This window comes from Cupressus sempervirens, chromosome 3 (genome assembly GCF_028749045.1).
Source record: "Cupressus sempervirens isolate cs-2001-9-10 chromosome 3, ASM2874904v1, whole genome shotgun sequence".
Classification (NCBI taxonomy): domain Eukaryota; kingdom Viridiplantae; phylum Streptophyta; class Pinopsida; order Cupressales; family Cupressaceae; genus Cupressus; species Cupressus sempervirens.
The window spans coordinates 1,043,428,299-1,043,444,935 of record NC_143120.1 but is presented as its reverse complement, the minus strand read 5'-3'; the positions used below and the strand labels follow the sequence as shown (position 1 = coordinate 1,043,444,935).

The 16,637-nt window shown below is 36.3% G+C and overlaps 1 protein-coding gene across 1 annotated transcript in view; it reads left to right on the top strand.

The window, feature by feature from the left end:
* The first annotated feature begins 947 nt into the window (after nt 1-947).
* LOC149570303 (polyadenylate-binding protein RBP45-like) overlaps nt 948-16,637 on the top strand; it is an 85,898-nt gene continuing 70,208 nt past the window's right edge. The window contains exons 1-2 of the mRNA XM_089822929.1: nt 948-1,245; nt 12,638-13,118. Coding sequence (XP_089679055.1) covers nt 1,015-1,245; nt 12,638-13,118 — 712 coding nt within the window. The 5' untranslated portion in view covers nt 948-1,014. The remainder of the gene's footprint in view (nt 1,246-12,637; nt 13,119-16,637) is intronic.

Sequence of the window (16,637 nt, the reverse complement as noted above, 5' to 3'; positions counted from 1 at the left end):
ATGGTGCAAAGTTGAGCTTGTATAAGTGCATAATTAAATGAGCACAAAGTAAGCTTGAGCATGTAGTGGTGCCTATTGAAATAAACATTTGTGTGTAGGTAGTGAAGTATGAGTGAGCAAGATAAATAAAGTTCTAAAACATTCAATGCTCAAATGCTTCAAAAGTTGGTGCTATTATAAACGAGGAAATAATAAGGGAACACAATTAACTATGTCAGGGTTGAAATGAAAGAGTAAACTATATGATAAATCAAGGAAGTGGATGTTGTGTAGTAGCGATTTACTTGCTCACATGATATGACATATATGCATCAATATTAGGACACACAATTTTTTAGGGCACACAATGATTAGAGATGGTTCTCATTAATCAACCATCCAAACAAACCATTATTTATCCATTCAACAATGGCAAATTGGATGCACATGGACAAATATTTTTTTTGTTAGATCCACAATTCCTTTCCCTTAACTAGAAATATACTCATATCAATTAAAATGATTTTGAAAGGGAGATAAGTGCAAGGTACAATTTTCACGTCACATTGGGAAAAAGCACAAATTGGGCAGATTGAATTGAGAGTTTGCAAGAACCTCCAACTCAAAGAGCACATAATAGGCGCCATTTTAGGGTTCAGTATTAGCCGTGTTGTAGCCTTGGATTCGCTATCTACAAACTCCCATACGGCCAGAGATCGGCGACGGAGCTCTAACCTGGGTATTCCATCGGACGGTCCAAAGCTGTCCAAATAACAACACGTATTCTGTACACATAAAAAAATAGTGTCATACCAAACGAGTAGTCAAGTGGTTTACTTCTCATTATTTTTGTTATCACCATCATAATTCTTAACTAAACCAAATCTACTCGTTATTCGATGCCCGGTACTGTTAATTTTGCGTCGTCTTCTACAGGTTAAATAAAATTCCAGAAATTAACAAGTCTTATTTCAGGAGGGAGGTTTTGTTGAGGGTTTGAAGGAGGGGTTTTTGAATTATAGTAATAGCAAGAAGATGATGCAAGCAGGACCCCCTGCTCCTTCTCAGCCTTCCAATAATTCCATTCCTAATAATAATGTTGTGGTAGATCCTTCACAACAGCAGTGGATGGCGATGCAGCAGTACCAGGCGACCATGCACTCCCAGCCGCAATCTGTTGATGAGATTAAGACACTTTGGATTGGGGATTTGCAATACTGGATGGACGAAAATTATCTATATACTTGCTTTGCACAGTCTGGAGAGGTATGTGGTGTGAACTTGCTAAAAGGATTATCTCAAACCACATTGCTAATTTCAGGAATACTCAACAGTCTCTTTCTTCCTGCGCTTCATCTTTATTTTTGTTTGATATAATTTAATATCTCCTATTAGCAATGGCCATTTAGTTTTTGGATTCCCATTTAGGAGAAGGTCAGTTATTTGCAGTACAAATGTTTTGTCTGGTATACCCATATAAAGCCATCGAACTGTTGGAATTGTGTGCAAGCAGTTTTGTTGTTTTCAAACTACGCTTTTAAGAGAAAATCAATAGATTTGAACAGTTCATATATTCTTTTTATAATACTTCACTCTAATTTTAATTGTACAGAAGAGTTTTTTTGAAATATCCATTTAGGATAACCACAATTAATTGTTAACAGTTTACATATTTTTTCTACCATATCCGTTTGAAGCAACTCAGTATTTGACAGGATTTGACATCGTTGAGGGGATACTTTTCTAATTTCACCAACCTCGTTTGAGAGAAATACGATTCTTTATTTATATTTGTATAACACTCATCTTAAGCACACTTGCTGTTGGATAGATTTTAAGCCTTTGAAACAGTTCTTCTTTACCTTTTGAAATGTTCGTTTAGAATAAGTGTAACAATTAACAAACTGTTGTGAATATTTACTGCCCTGATTCTGTCATTTTCGAAGAACTTAACCCTGCAACAGTTCAAATGTTTTTTAACCATGGCCACAGTTTCTAAAATCATCACATTAGATAAGTGCAGTTGTTCACAATTCGAACAGCATTTTTACTAACCCATCTCGAGTAATTCAACTGTTGAGTAATTTAATTTCCTTGAATTGTGTTTTATAAATTTTCTATAAAAGAAATTCAGCTATTAACAGTTGAAATATTGTTGTAAATACTAAATACTATATCCATTATAGTATTTCAACTTTTCAAAGATTATAAAGTTCTCGATCCAAGATGGCAGGAGAGTGCAATTGTGCAAGTTCGGGCAAGAGGTGTAGTGTGAGGGAATCATCGCTGGGGCAGAAGTGATCAGATAGTGTTTTTTCAAGCTGTGAACTAGAACTCTTCAACACCAATGAGGAAGGCAGTGAACTTTCTCGTAGTAGGCATTTTGATGGCAATTAGGAAGCTGCCCTGTTTTCACAAAATGCTGAGGATCCAATTTGCTGAGCTAGGCTGGGGGCTTGCATTCCATGGCTACTGGAGCTGATGCCATCCCTCTTGGGCCTCGATCAAAAGGGGCCTTCTTTGCAGGAAATTAGTGAGTTTTCTTCAAAGCATATAGGTTTTTTAGATTCATATGTCGAATCAAAGTCCTGATAGTTAAGGAGAAAGACCTTGTTGGTAAATTTGCTGGGCTAGGGCATGCTATAATTTTTTCTGGAAAGATAGATCTTTGTACTCAGGGTGCTAATTTCTTTGTTTGAGCCTTCCCTAAAGGCTGCTTCTTCGGTGTCAGTCTGAATAAAGAATCTAAATACAGGCTTTGGTATGGTGTGACTCTTTTCCTTTTAGAACTGGTAAACTCATTCAATTTCATTCCATGCTCTTTGGTTTCTACTTTGATGTGGTTATGACTTTACAATCTTCCTTCTGATTCATGTGTTCAATTCTATGTTAGCCCAATTTTTTGAGACAGGTATAGTGGGAAGCGATTTGGGCTTGAAGATGGGATGAGAGTGGATGGGAGATTTTAAATTTCAGACTTAAAATCTCTGCATTAATCCATGAATTTTATGCCCAAACTTAGTAATTCTATCCAATGCAAGCTTTAGCTAAAACAAGCATCTGGATTAGAATCCTAAGACAAAATTTGATCAATAGTTAGCCATTAGAAATCAGACTCTAAAGACTTATGATTTTTCTGCAGGCAGCTCATAGCAAGTCTGAAGACAATATAAAATTGGTCCTAACATCCCATTAAGTTCATCTCAAATCATTATCCATGGATTTATATGCAAGTTATGAGTTAAAATATAAATCTTCCATGATCAAAATCCATCTTTCTCCATAATGACAAACTTTGACTTCCTGAGGAGAAGTCTGAAAATTACCCTCTGGATAAATTTAGTCCTTAGTCTTGTTGATCCTTGCACAAAAATACCCCTCAAAAACTCAGAAACAGCTCCCTTGAAGAGTGCGTAAGTTAGTGAATTATGGAAAATTTCCCTGTTTCAGACCTTTTCAGATTTAAGTCTTAGGACACATGCTGTATCAGACTCATGATGACTTCAAAATGGGCTTAGAACAATGCCCAAAAGTCTGCAATACGTTTAGGATCAGATTGGAATAAAAAGCAAACCCAGACTTAGACAAGAAAAATGGTTTTCAGAGCTAGCCTTCAGATATTTGTTGATAACATCATTATGTCAACCTCCCAATGGCTCAATTTGGTTGCAAATGGTTGGTTTTTGACCAAGGAAGACCGGACAGACAATTTTGGGTTGCCGTAGTGTTTGATTTATTTTCTATGATTTTTCAAAGAAATTGCTCAGTCTGAGGAAAACTTTAGATTTGGGTCTGCAAGTATGAAATTTGCAGATTTCCCATGGCTCAAGATGAGTCCCAAGATGCTGCAAAAGGCTTGCCAAAGGTCTCAAATCTGGTTGTGTTCGTAGAGCAAACTCAGATATAAGTGATTTTTTTTGATTTTGAGAGGAGTTTTCAGACTTTTGCATTCAACTTACTTACCTCAGCTCTTTAATGCCTCAAATTGGTTGCAAAACATGTGTTTTTCCCTGTGAATCAATCTGCAAACAAGCCTTGGTGTGTTTGAGGCTTTAATGATTTATCATTTTCTAAAAGATCGCCCCTGCTGCTGCTAATCCTTACTTTATTCAGAAAAGTGATATTTTCAGCCTCTTATGCTCTTTAAGAGTTGTGGTTTTCCCATAACCAAGGTGTGCAATAAATCCCACTAATGCTTCAAGACATGGATGCCTGTAGATGATGCCTCTTTCTCCTCTTGAATCAATTTCCAGCCTTCCCTTTGCTGGATTGAACTTTACTCCAGCTCTTTTTTCATCACCTTGTGATTTGACTTAGCTGCCAGCCCCTTCGGGCCTTCTATTGCAGCTGCCATTGTCTTGTTAAACGTAATTTGGCCTCACATATACCTCTCACAAGCTTCCTCTTTTATTTAAGTAATTTCCCACCTTTAATTTATTTATAAAAAAATTCCATCATGGAGAATATCAATCCATGTATGGATCTCTCAGAAATTGGCTTAAGTCCTAATTATCTTTACAAACTTGCCATCCATGGATCAAAAGGGTGACATCCACACATTATTTCCACTTATCCCAAATACGAAAATTGATCCATGTGAGGATAATATCCATTTTCACACTTAAAAAAGGTTCATCTTGTTTTCTCTTAATGGGGAAATCTGACCCTTGTCCAGATAATTGTCTTACATAGAAAAGTTGTCAATTTCCATAATCATTCTTAAGGGAGAAACAACTTGTTTGTGGATGGATGAATTCCACACTTGATTTTTTTTTATCAATTTCTATAGCCACTCTTAAGGGAACGACCCATGTGTGGATAATTACAAAAATTTTCACCTTCCGAATTCCTCTCAAGGGAAGAATGAATTGGGTCTGGATAATTCCAACCACACTCTCAAAACTTTGGCTAAGTACAACATCAAATAGAAATTGGCCTTGTGTTTGGACTCTTCATTTTTATTTTTTGTCTTTGGATTCCAGTATGTGGTTTTTAGACCATTCTAAGAGTTTAGCATTAGTATCAGTGTCTTCATTAGTGATCTTTTCCACTAAATCTGATAGTTGTTCTAGTAGTGGCTTGGTCTCTTTAGGTATTGGCAGACTAAATGCATCCAAAAAAATGTCTTTAATGTCTTGAAGTGCTTGCCTCTGCCTGTGTTCTCTCATAAGCATTTCTTGATGCTTTTTCTTCTCTAAAGCTTGTTGCAAAATGCTTATTTGATCTAGTGTCATTGTATCGTAATCAAACTTGGGAATGACAATCTCTTCATCAAGAGTGATATCTCCATAGTAAATTACCTTTTCAACTTTTGAAGAGCTAGATCTAGCCTAGCACTGAGATTTGCAATGGTATAGCTTCTGTGCTTGGCTTCTGAAGAACTTTTGTAGGAGAAGTGCCGGATGTTGGTAGAGTTACCAATGCCTGGATGGCTTCTTGCTCCTTTACCTTAGGTGTTTGCTCACTCTCTTCAGATTTGCTCTTGTCTAACACAATGACATGAACAACACCTTGTTCTTGTGCTTTAGATATAGATACAGAAGACTCTATCTGTCCTGCTTCCTGCTGTTCAGTAGTATGTCTTTTTCTTCTTCTCCAGTCTCCCTTTGCTCAATTGTGTCAACTTTAACAAATGTATTATTCTTAGTAGATGTATCTACTGTTGTTTGAGTCAAAGGTTGTACTTGAGTAACTGAAGGGATGATCGAAGGTGGTTCTTGTGGATGCACCTTGTCCTTGTGGCATCAATTACTGCCTTTTGGAGCTCATCTATACTAACCAAAACTGGATTATCACATAACTTGGCCTGTAGTGTAGATTGGTCCAATATTTTCTTGAAGTCTTCTACAGTCAAGGGATTGATGTTCTGAGCTGAAAGGTCAGAGACATCCTTTACAATAGTGGTTTCAGTAGACTTGATTGTGTCAAGTGGGAGACTGACACTCGACACTTGTGTGTTTCACACACTTTGTTCATCTTGCTGCTGTTCAGCTGTTGCCTTGTCATCAGTTTGTTTTTCAGTTTCCTTCCCCATCGTATCATCTTCCTTATCATCCTTTTCTTTGTCATCATCATCATCATTGTCATCCAATTTTTTAGCAAGTTTACCTTCAGAGGAATCAACTTCTCCTTGTTTAATAGTGGTCAACCCATAGATAAGTTTCCATATTTGGGTAGATTTCTTGATCACATCTTCAATATTGTTTTGAAGTATGTTGAAGGCTCTGTATTTAGGTGTAAACCTAACTTCATTTTTCATAGCAGCCTTAAGCAATCTACCCTTTTGTCAGTTTTGGCATTACTTGGGCTAAAGTGGTTTCCCTTATTTGTTTTTCCAAATTTAAACAATAATGCCATTTTGGCTCAACTAAGTCATATAGTTTCTTGGGTATTGAGTTGGCAAATTCTAATGGTGTTGTCTTAGATTTTGACATCATTGTATATAGGGCTTCTTCCACTAGATTTTGTTCTTTCTCAAGTTTCTCAAAATCAATATGCTTTAAACCAGACAAATTTGCATTATTTTTGACATTTTCACACAAATTTTCAATATCAGAGAGTGGTTTGTGACTTACCACTTTGAATTGGCTTATATCATCCGATGCAGTCGTTTCTTCATCTGAATCTGGTTGTGCAACATATTTTCTTCTTTGTTTCTTTTGCACTCGGCCACCTTGCTTTGTTTGCTTGGATTTCTCCTTGGCCTTCTGTGTTGTGGCTCGTGTGCTGGCTTTGGTAGTAGGTGCTGTTGGCTTGGCTTGGCTAGGTTTGACAATTTTCTTTGCCTTAGTCACTGGCTGTGTCTTAGCCTTTTTCTTCTTTGGTTCGACATGTGTGGGTGCTTCCTTGGCTTCTTCTTCCTTGGCACCTTCTGTTTCTTCCTCTTCCTTATCCTCTCCCATGCCTTGAGTCAATGCAAGAGGTCCTTGTGTTTGTGCTTGTTCTTCCTCTTCATCCTCTCCATCTTCTTCCTCTTCTTCCTCATCTGCACCTTCACCAAATTTGGCCTTTAGCTTCTTTACTAGCTTATCTTTCTTCTTAAGTGTAGAGGCAATTTTCAACTCCATGGTAATCTTTGATCTTACCATTTCATAGTTACCAAATATCTTTGCACTTTTATTAATTTCCTCTGCTAGGAGTGCTGTGATGGCTGCTGAAGCTTCATCAACATTAATCTCATACCCAAGTGGCCTTAACCATTTGACCCTTGGTGTGGTAGCCTATACAAAGGTGTAATCAGCATCAACTAGAAAGCATATATCATTGTAATGTTGCTCAACCAATGAAACGGGTATCCTCATTCTTTCCTTCATTGATTTCTTAAAATCTTAAAAATAACTTGTCATTAATGATTCAAAAATTTCTCCCATTTGTTCAATAAACTCATTTATTTGCACTGCTATTGACCTGTTTGTTTTCCAACTTATAGAACCAAAGGAAGGAAATGTATTCTGCACATAAAAGAATATACAGACAAGAATTGAACCAAATTTACATTGAGCACTCTTGGTCTTTTTGATTGCTCCAAGATTTTCCATTAGTTGTTGAAGTTCAACTAGATCATAAGTATGATCTTTCTTCACAATTTTGTAACCAACATCCACTGCAATACAGGGTACACTATAGATTGATAGAATTTGTGAGAGATCACCCTAACAACAAAGTTCAACAATGGAACAATAACAGTATCTATTGTCATGCCTCGTTTATTCCATTTTGCTCTGGTCTTTTTCTCTATCACTTCCTTGGAATCACTCCTCAGAGTCTTGGGCCAATCTAGGGTTGGGTAGCCAGTAACCCTTTGAATTATTCTCTTGGTAATCTTAATTGGTCCACCCTCCAGCCATAAAGATCCATCATGTATTCGACTCAACGCAATTTTAATCCATTCAGTTTTAAATACACTGGGAAAATCTAGGGCACGTGTCAAACCCTTGTTCTCAACTATTTTATACTCTTCCTTCAGAATACCATTTTCACATAACCTATCATATGCTTCTCTGATTTCTAAGTCCCTAATGCTACCAATTTTGCAATTATAACATCTTACATCTTGCACCATTATAACATTCGGCAAGATCATGGATAAAGCGCTAGAAGGATCTTGTTTGTAAGCTATGTCACAAATGGCCTTAAATATGGGTTGTTTAACTTCGTTACTGACAAGCTGAACTTCTACATTCTTCAAACTAGATGCCATTTGTCAAACTAGGGTTTATGCAAAGTAAAACTACGTCACTCGGCTTGTGATAAATACCTTGTAAAATCTGTAGAATTGGTATGAGATTGCTGTCAAATTCTCTGCAAATGCCGTGAACAAGTTTCTAAATCGCCTTTCACTCTGCTCGCTCTTTGCTCGAATTTGAAATGATGAATAATGAGTAAAATCGATCATATATCCTTTGAAAAAACCCTTGCATTTAATGCTTAGTGCTTGTATAGCTGTAAACTCAACATCAACTCGATTTCAGAATCACTCGGCATCCATTAATATTACCATCACTCGGCAGCTACTACAGACTTGACATCAACTAGATAGTCTGGCAGTTCGTCATCAACTACCATTCCACTCAACATACACAGAAAACATTTCATGTTCGGCGACAACATGAAAACTTTAAAGATTTAACTTGAATTTATAATAGCATCTTGCATCTTCATTCATGCTAATGCAGTCTTTTCAGTACTATCTCCCTTGGAACTAATGTATGATATTGCACTGGAATATCAGTTCCACATACCTCTTGATTGTCTAGTTTGATGAGGTGTGATCACTTGACCCATTGGGCAAAGTGATCCCTTCTGCATTTGATGTGTTGCAATCATTCTTCTTTTTCCATGTCTTGTTCATCTCATCTCTAATGTGTTCAACATCATGCCTTGCCTTTGCCTTTATCAAATTCACAACTTAGTGCCTTTGACCTAGTTGGACAATGCTTACTAATGTGACCAGTCTTCAAACAGCTAAAACATGTAGTTTGACTCAACCATCTTTTGTAGTTACCACTGAAGTGTGTTTTAATACAATTCTCAGGAACATGTCCATATTCTTGACAATAGTGATAGCTATATCTTTTATCGTAATCCCAATTATAAAGGTTTTCATAGCTTCTTACCTTTGCTGGCTTGTTTGATGACCACATGGATTTGGATCTGCATTTAAAGGGTCTATGTCCATACTTTTGACAGTTGTAGCAATATCCTTCAAATCTTTATTTATGCATGGTCCTGGTTCTGCATTCATGTGCCTGATGACCTTGTTTGTTGCACTTATGACAATTAGTCATGTTCTTAGGCTTGACATTCTGATTTGTATTCTTGCTCTTGCACATATTAGCAGTATGTCCTTTCTTACCACAATTATGACAAGTAGGTTTGGAGTTCTTACCTTTGATGTTCCTTTCTTCAGCGACTTTGGATGATTCTCCTTCTTCAATGCTTGTGTAGCCTAATTCTGATGTATCTTTGTTGGATCTAGGGGATCTTAGTAATTGTTAAAGTATTTGTTGCTTCATTTGGCTTATTGAAACTTTCAGCAAATTCCTTTTCTCTTTTCAAGTCATTTTGCAACTTTAATATGGTTATGTCAATGTCCTTGACATTCAGTTCATAGTTGGCATTCGTCATTTGACTTAGAGTATCCAATTGCATGTTGGAGATCTTGGTCAGCTCTGTTGACTTCTCTTCCAATTTGTTTGCCAAAATTCTTTTGTCTTCTTCAATCATGGCTTTGTCTTCCATGGCTTTCTTCTTTTGTTTAGTCACCTCACAAAGTAGTATAGCTTGTGATTTTTGCTCTAATTTGAGATTTCTGATTTCCTCAGCTTGGATTTTGTTCTTTTCGATGAGATCTACAATTGCTGCATCAAATTCACTGGAGTTACCATCTGCAAATAGCTTGGTGGTGTCTATTTCTTTGTATAGTGTGTCATTCTTTGCAATAGCAATCTCTTTCCTTCTCTTTAAGGATTTCTTTAGTTCCTCTCTTGCCTCATTCAGTTGATGTAGTATGAGATGTATTTCAATCTCTTGGTTCTCAATAGTCTTTCCCAGCTTGTAGATTTCCATTTCAAGATCTTTCCTCTAAGCTGCAAAGCTTCTCTTTCAGAGAACTTGGCTCTGATACCAATTGTTGGAATTACAAGTGGGAAGAGAGTAAACTTCTAGGGGGGGGAGGGGTGTGAATTAGGAGTTTAAACTTGGACCTATAAAACTTTCACCATTCATATATCACATGCATTAATATATTGAAATAACATGTAAAGCATATGCATCAATCATGTAAACATGTAATCAAACACACACATAACACCAGATATGATTACCCAGAAACCCTCCAAGTGAGAAGGTAAAACTGGGATGGGGATGACATGCACAAATCTTCATTACTGCAGCAATAAAGTGTATCCAATTAAGGTTACAATGTTTTGACCATGAATCATGGTCTGCCTTGTGAAAGGCTTACAAAGACTGTTAAGTCCCACCTTGTTAGAGGATTTCAACACCTTGTTAGAGGTGTGCCTGGTTAGAGGACTTCAATTTACAATTAAGTAAGCACCCTGTTAAAGGATTTCATACAGCTTGTTAGGACTACTCTGTTAAGAGATTTAATTGAAATCACTTGTTAAAATGTCCTAGCATAGAGCCTGCGGTTGGCACTAGCTTGCCTGATAACAAATCACCTCTATACAATCTTTGATTGATCCTTCACGATCTAATATATCAATGCTGTATCCTTCTCTATCCTCTGTTCTTCACTTAACTAATTTTGCAATTCACTCTTACTGCTAAGTTATCTTGAATGCTCTGCAAACTGTCTTGTTCGCGCTTCCAATTTGATCATTCACCCCTTGTACACTGTTCTCTTCATTGTTAAAAATTTAGGGCTTCGTCCTCCTTAAGAAGACTTTGGTGGCTTAGGGTTAGGTATGAATCTACGGCTAAGATTCATCCATTTTGCCGCTTAAACCTTCCCATTTTCTGATTGGCTACATGCAATATAGATTCGTCATTATCTCCAAAAGGTCGAAATCTATCCTTACGTCGGCTCAAAAACGGTTTACATAGTTGTTTGTGCCATTTCAAACAAATATGTCAAAACTGTTTCACTCGGTATATAAAGTTTTTGATGCTCGGCATACATTTTATTACTGCTTTTGACTAGGCATCTGAACTGCTTAGCATCCATTGTTTACTCGGCACTTGAATTCATTCGGCATTGTCTATCTGTTTGGCACTTGAGTGACTCGGCACATGAGTGACTCGACACTCATTGGAACTCAGCATGGTCTAATATTTACATGTTGTGCTCAGCATGTATTACTAGGTCAGCATGAACTAAGTAAATGGTTTAAGTGTGTTGACACTCACTTGTCAAAACCAATCTGAGATCAATAGGAATTACATTAAGATGCTTCAAAAATAAACAAATGTAAAATAAGTCTGAAAATAGAAACCGACTTAAAGAACTAATCTTTTATAAATGTCATGTTGTTTTTGTTATTGTAGCTATGGTCGGATTCCTTCAAGCGGACATAAATAACATGAAGGTTGTGATAATATAATTATTGTGATATAATGATTATATTAATAATATTATTGTGTTCTAATAATTATATTGATGATATAATTATTATATTGTTATATTATATTTATATTCAATTATTGGGGTAATATAATTATATTTATAATATAATATAATATTATTATAGTATAATTAAATGGGGCACCTTGAAGGGATACCACCAACAAATATAAAGGAAGAGTAAATCTTCCTTTCTTGAAGATGAAATGAGTATACACAATCTGCCATATTGAAAATAAGCAGTGCTTTGGGGAGACAGTAACAGGTTATAGTCTTAATGGTTGGGAGGGCAATAATGGAGTCATTGGCTGTGGTTCAACAGGCATACAGTAAAATCAACACAATTGGCCATTGATAACTAAAATCTTACTTTAATAAATCTGACAATTTTTTTGAGAGTTTAAAACTCTGTGCGATGTTCCTTTCCTATATTTTTTTCTTATTTGCTACATGGAACTCAATGGAGCTCAGTGTGTTTGCTATCCATTTTGCACACAATTCAGGTATTTTGCCTGCTCTGTTAAAGGGTATGTTTTTCACTTAAGCTTGATTATTTTGTATTTGTCATATGCAGAATTGTGAATTCAAGTGATTTTAGTAATTCCTACATTCTTGTTACTCTGTTTCCATGACACCGTTTGATTAGTTCAATTGATTATAGTTAAACTTCTTTGTATTCCATAACTTTTTACATACATATCTAAGCTGATTTCTATAGGGTGGTTCTGTCATTTAAATTTATTAGTGTTTGGATATGGATCTGTTTTGGTAACCACTATATTCAAAACCATATCTATTTCTAGCTCCCATGTGCTTATAGATAACTTGAACAATGAGGGAGTTATCCTGTATGTCCAGTGTTAACTTTCTACTGCATTGCATAATCATTATGTGTGTGGAAAATTCTGATGTGCCTTCTGCATAGTGGCATATTTTGACATTTCTTCTATCTTTTGTATATGGAAAATATTAGGGAAATCCACTTGGAGTCAAGTGGCTTGCTGTTTTTTTAATTAAGATAGAGACAGACAATACTAGCATTACGTTGAAATTAATTTGTTCCTTTTGGATCAGGTTATTTCTGCCAAAGTCATCCGGAATAAGCAAACTGGACAACCAGATGGCTATGGTTTTGTGGAGTTTGTTTCCCGTGCATCTGCAGATAGAGTTTTGCAAACCTATAATGGTACACCAATGCCTAATGCCCAACAGGCTTTTAGATTAAATTGGGCATCTCTAGGAGCTGGAGAGAGACGTGCTGATACTAGTGGTGGCCATTCCATATTTGTTGGAGATTTGGCTCCTGAGGTGAATGATGTTCTTCTGCAGGAAACTTTCCAAAGTCGATATCCATCAGTTAAGAGTGCAAAGGTTGTAGTAGACACAATTACAGGGCGTTCCAAAGGTTATGGATTTGTCAAGTTCGGTGAGGAGAACGAAAAAACTCGAGCTATGTCTGAAATGAATGGTGCTTATTGCTCATCAAGACCTATGCGTATTAGTGAAGCTACACCAAAGAAGTCTGTGGGTTTTCAACAGCAGTATTCTATGAAAGGTACGCTCTTCTGGATTGTTAGATTGTACATCAGTTTTTGACAAATATAGATGTCACATATGACGATGTTTATTAAGATCATTCAGATGTTTGAGGTTGACATTAATATGTGCTATATAACTTAATATATCTGAAGATATTTATCCCAAACTAATCCTTGTTAAGTGAATTTTGGCACTCAATTCCTTATGATGCTTCATGGAATTAACAGTACTTTTATCCCTTCATAAGTACATTTAGTCCAATGAAGCTTATGGGCTTCTTTGTCTGGCTTTCATAGTGGTTGCCTTCAGATGTGTTACAAAGTAATTCATCTCTCGGGCTCATGAGTTCTTTTGTCTATCTTTGATGGTAACTGCCTTACCAATGCTTAATTTGGCCTTGTTATTTTGATGCTTACATTTGACCTTGTGCTTCATATGTTTTGCTAGTATTAAGTTTGCATGGCATACTTGAAATCTAGTTGCAATCTGTACACAAGCTACAACTTTTTATATATTCCTGGAGACGATCAGACTATCAGACTTCTTAGTTATTGGAAATAGCTCCAAAGTTCCCACAAACCAGACTTATTAAGCTAGGGAGCTTTCTACTGAATTACCTACTGAATCTTTGAAGAAAAGCTAGCGTGGTTGCTTTTCAGTTGATCTGCAAAATCGTTTGCTTCCTACTGTTTTCCTTTCCTCTTGAAATCGGCAAAGTTTGAATGGAGTTGTAAGGTTTTAAACGCTTATGAAACTTATGTTGTCTCAAAGCAGGATGCCGAGAGGCTCTCTCCACTTAGGGGCCTGGAACTGAAATTCGGCAGAAAAAGCACCCTAATTAGTGGTGGCCCCATTTAGGTCAGTTTCTGTGATTATGTAATTTAACTAAATTCTCCTTATTATAATTTTATAGCATTTTTCCTGCTCCTATCAAACAACTAGATATTTTTATGAAACATGATTTGTCCGTAACATCAGTTTTTTCTGTATGTTTGTAACACAATACTTTCTAGGCCAAATATATTGTATATAGAGGTAGGTGTCTACATAAACAATGTTCCTTTTCATATTCAGTGAAGTATTTTCCTTGTTTTCTGACTGTTCCATTTTGGTTCCTACATCAAATTTCTATGCTAATTATATCATTAAAGTTTTAAAGTTTTCATATTGATCAAAGATATGCTAAATGCCTGATGTAGAGTGGCTTTATGTTGTGGTGTGGTTAAAAATGTATTCTTGTTGGCAAGTGACACCTGGCAATATATACATGGCGCAGCAAGAACCAATCCTTTCAGTCTACATAAAATATTAGAACGTTAAGGGGAATAGAGTTTGAGGCTCTATGCCTAAGAATCAACATAGCAGTAGGAGCTTAATTGGAACAGGCAATGCCAGTTTCTGCTTGGTGCTGGCTATTGGCTGTACAAGATTGCATTGTTCTGTTTCTCTTTGCAAGAGGTGTCTAACTTGATATATGATTTTATAGACATATAATGTATTACTTTTTTGTTGGCAATGGTGGTATATGGAAGATTCTCAAAACTCATGCACTGCGTAACTGGGTTTCCTTCATTTTATTTGTCTAAGCTTCTTGGACTGAGATGTATTTTTTCTTTGGGACTTGCAATGTGCCAAATTCCTTTGTGCTCAACCAAAAGAGATAAAATCTGAGCCCTTGTTGACAATTTGAATGAAACTTATTGATGTCTACCAGTATAGATCATATATTTTGACTTATTGTATTAATGTATGTTGCTTTTCTTAAACTATCTTGCAGCTGAGCCTTGATTTATAATATTATCATTACGGTGAATTCCATTTGCTTCATAGCATAAGCCTAAGTTGCTGGTTCAGGAAATTTTTAAATGGGGTTCTGATTTGTTAATACGAAAACAATGTAAGTTATATATATATAAGCATGGATTAAGTTTAGAATGCCACATAGTATCATATAAACAACAAAAGCACCATAAACTTGTAATCATAGCATCATGCCATACATTTATCTACAGAAATAGGAATACTAATATCTTTCATGGTTTGACTGGTTGGTTGGATCTGTAAGTGTACTAAACTAGGACTGGTACTGGGTTCATATATATATATATAGGCATGGATTAAGTTTAGAATGCCACATAGTATCATATAAACAACAAAAGCACCATAAACTTGTAATCATAGCATCATGCCATACATTTATCTACAGAAATAGGAATACTAATATCTTTCATGGTTTGACTGGTTGGTTGGATCTGTAAGTGTACTAAACTAGGACTGGTACTGGGTTCAGACCAGACTGATACCGGGGGTACTAGTGGTTGAACCATGCAAATTAGACATAAACCAATCATTAGATAGAACATGGTAATGATTGTAATAGTTAATTCCATTATTTTGATAAAATAGTATGAAAGTTATTTGTAATACAAGACTTGCCTAGACTCGGCCAGTGACTATGGGTGAGTCCAGGAGACTTGGTTGTTGAGTACTTGCCAAACCAATTCTAGGTGAGTCTCATAGGGTAGATTTGACTATATTACTTACTTGAAAAAACAAAGTAGAATTTATAACTTTTCAGTGCTTGTTTGTTTTATGACATGCCCATCTATGATTTACGTAGTTATATGAAAATGGTGTGCCCCACGAAGCTCTCTCTGGTTTGAAAGGCCTTAATTTGGGCTTGCTGGCAGTGGTCCACCGCTCGAACCTGCCCAATATTTCTGCCCCCAGAGCTTGCTAGAGATGTTGCCACTGGACCTCCACAAGAAGTGTTGCTCCAAATTCTCATCAATGTACAATACTAACCAAGTAATAGGCCGAAGATGAATCATGATTATTAAATGTACAAAATGCATATCTCTTGTTGCAAATCTTTGCAGTTGAAGCCATAATGAAGGATTATGTTGTTCCATACATTGGACAATTGTTTAGTATACAAAAACTGCCATGCAGTTATTGTACTACTGAATACCCATTAAGTCATTGTTGGCAAACAATGCCGTTTTCATAATGCAAAAAATTAATTAATTGTTGAATATGTTATCAAATGTCTATGATCAAGGTTGTATAAACTTCAGAGAATCACTCAAAGTAATAGAGAAGTGGAATGATCTGCCTGCTTGTTTGCTTGAGCTGCTTGGTTGTGTATTTGAGCTACTTGGTTGCCTACTTGAGTTGTTTGGTTGTCTGGTTGAGCAACTTGGTTGCGTGTTCAGCTTAGTTGTCTGCTATTGCTAGTTGGGCTTTTTAAAGCTGCTTACTTGTCTACTTTCACTTACTGATGTATGCGAAGTCAGAATGTTATGGCATAATTGAATATTCAAAAGTGTCCATGTTGGAGGTGTGCATACAACTATCATAGTTGATGCTTTTGTTTGGGAATCAAACTTATTACTTCTTCCTATCTATAGTCAATGTCTTGAGGTTTTTGTTGCATAAGAGTTGGGCAGTTCCATTTAACACCTCCTCTTGAGCTTTAATGGGCCATTTCTAAATAAGTCAATTGATTTTGCTGCCATATGCGTAAGGAGATAGT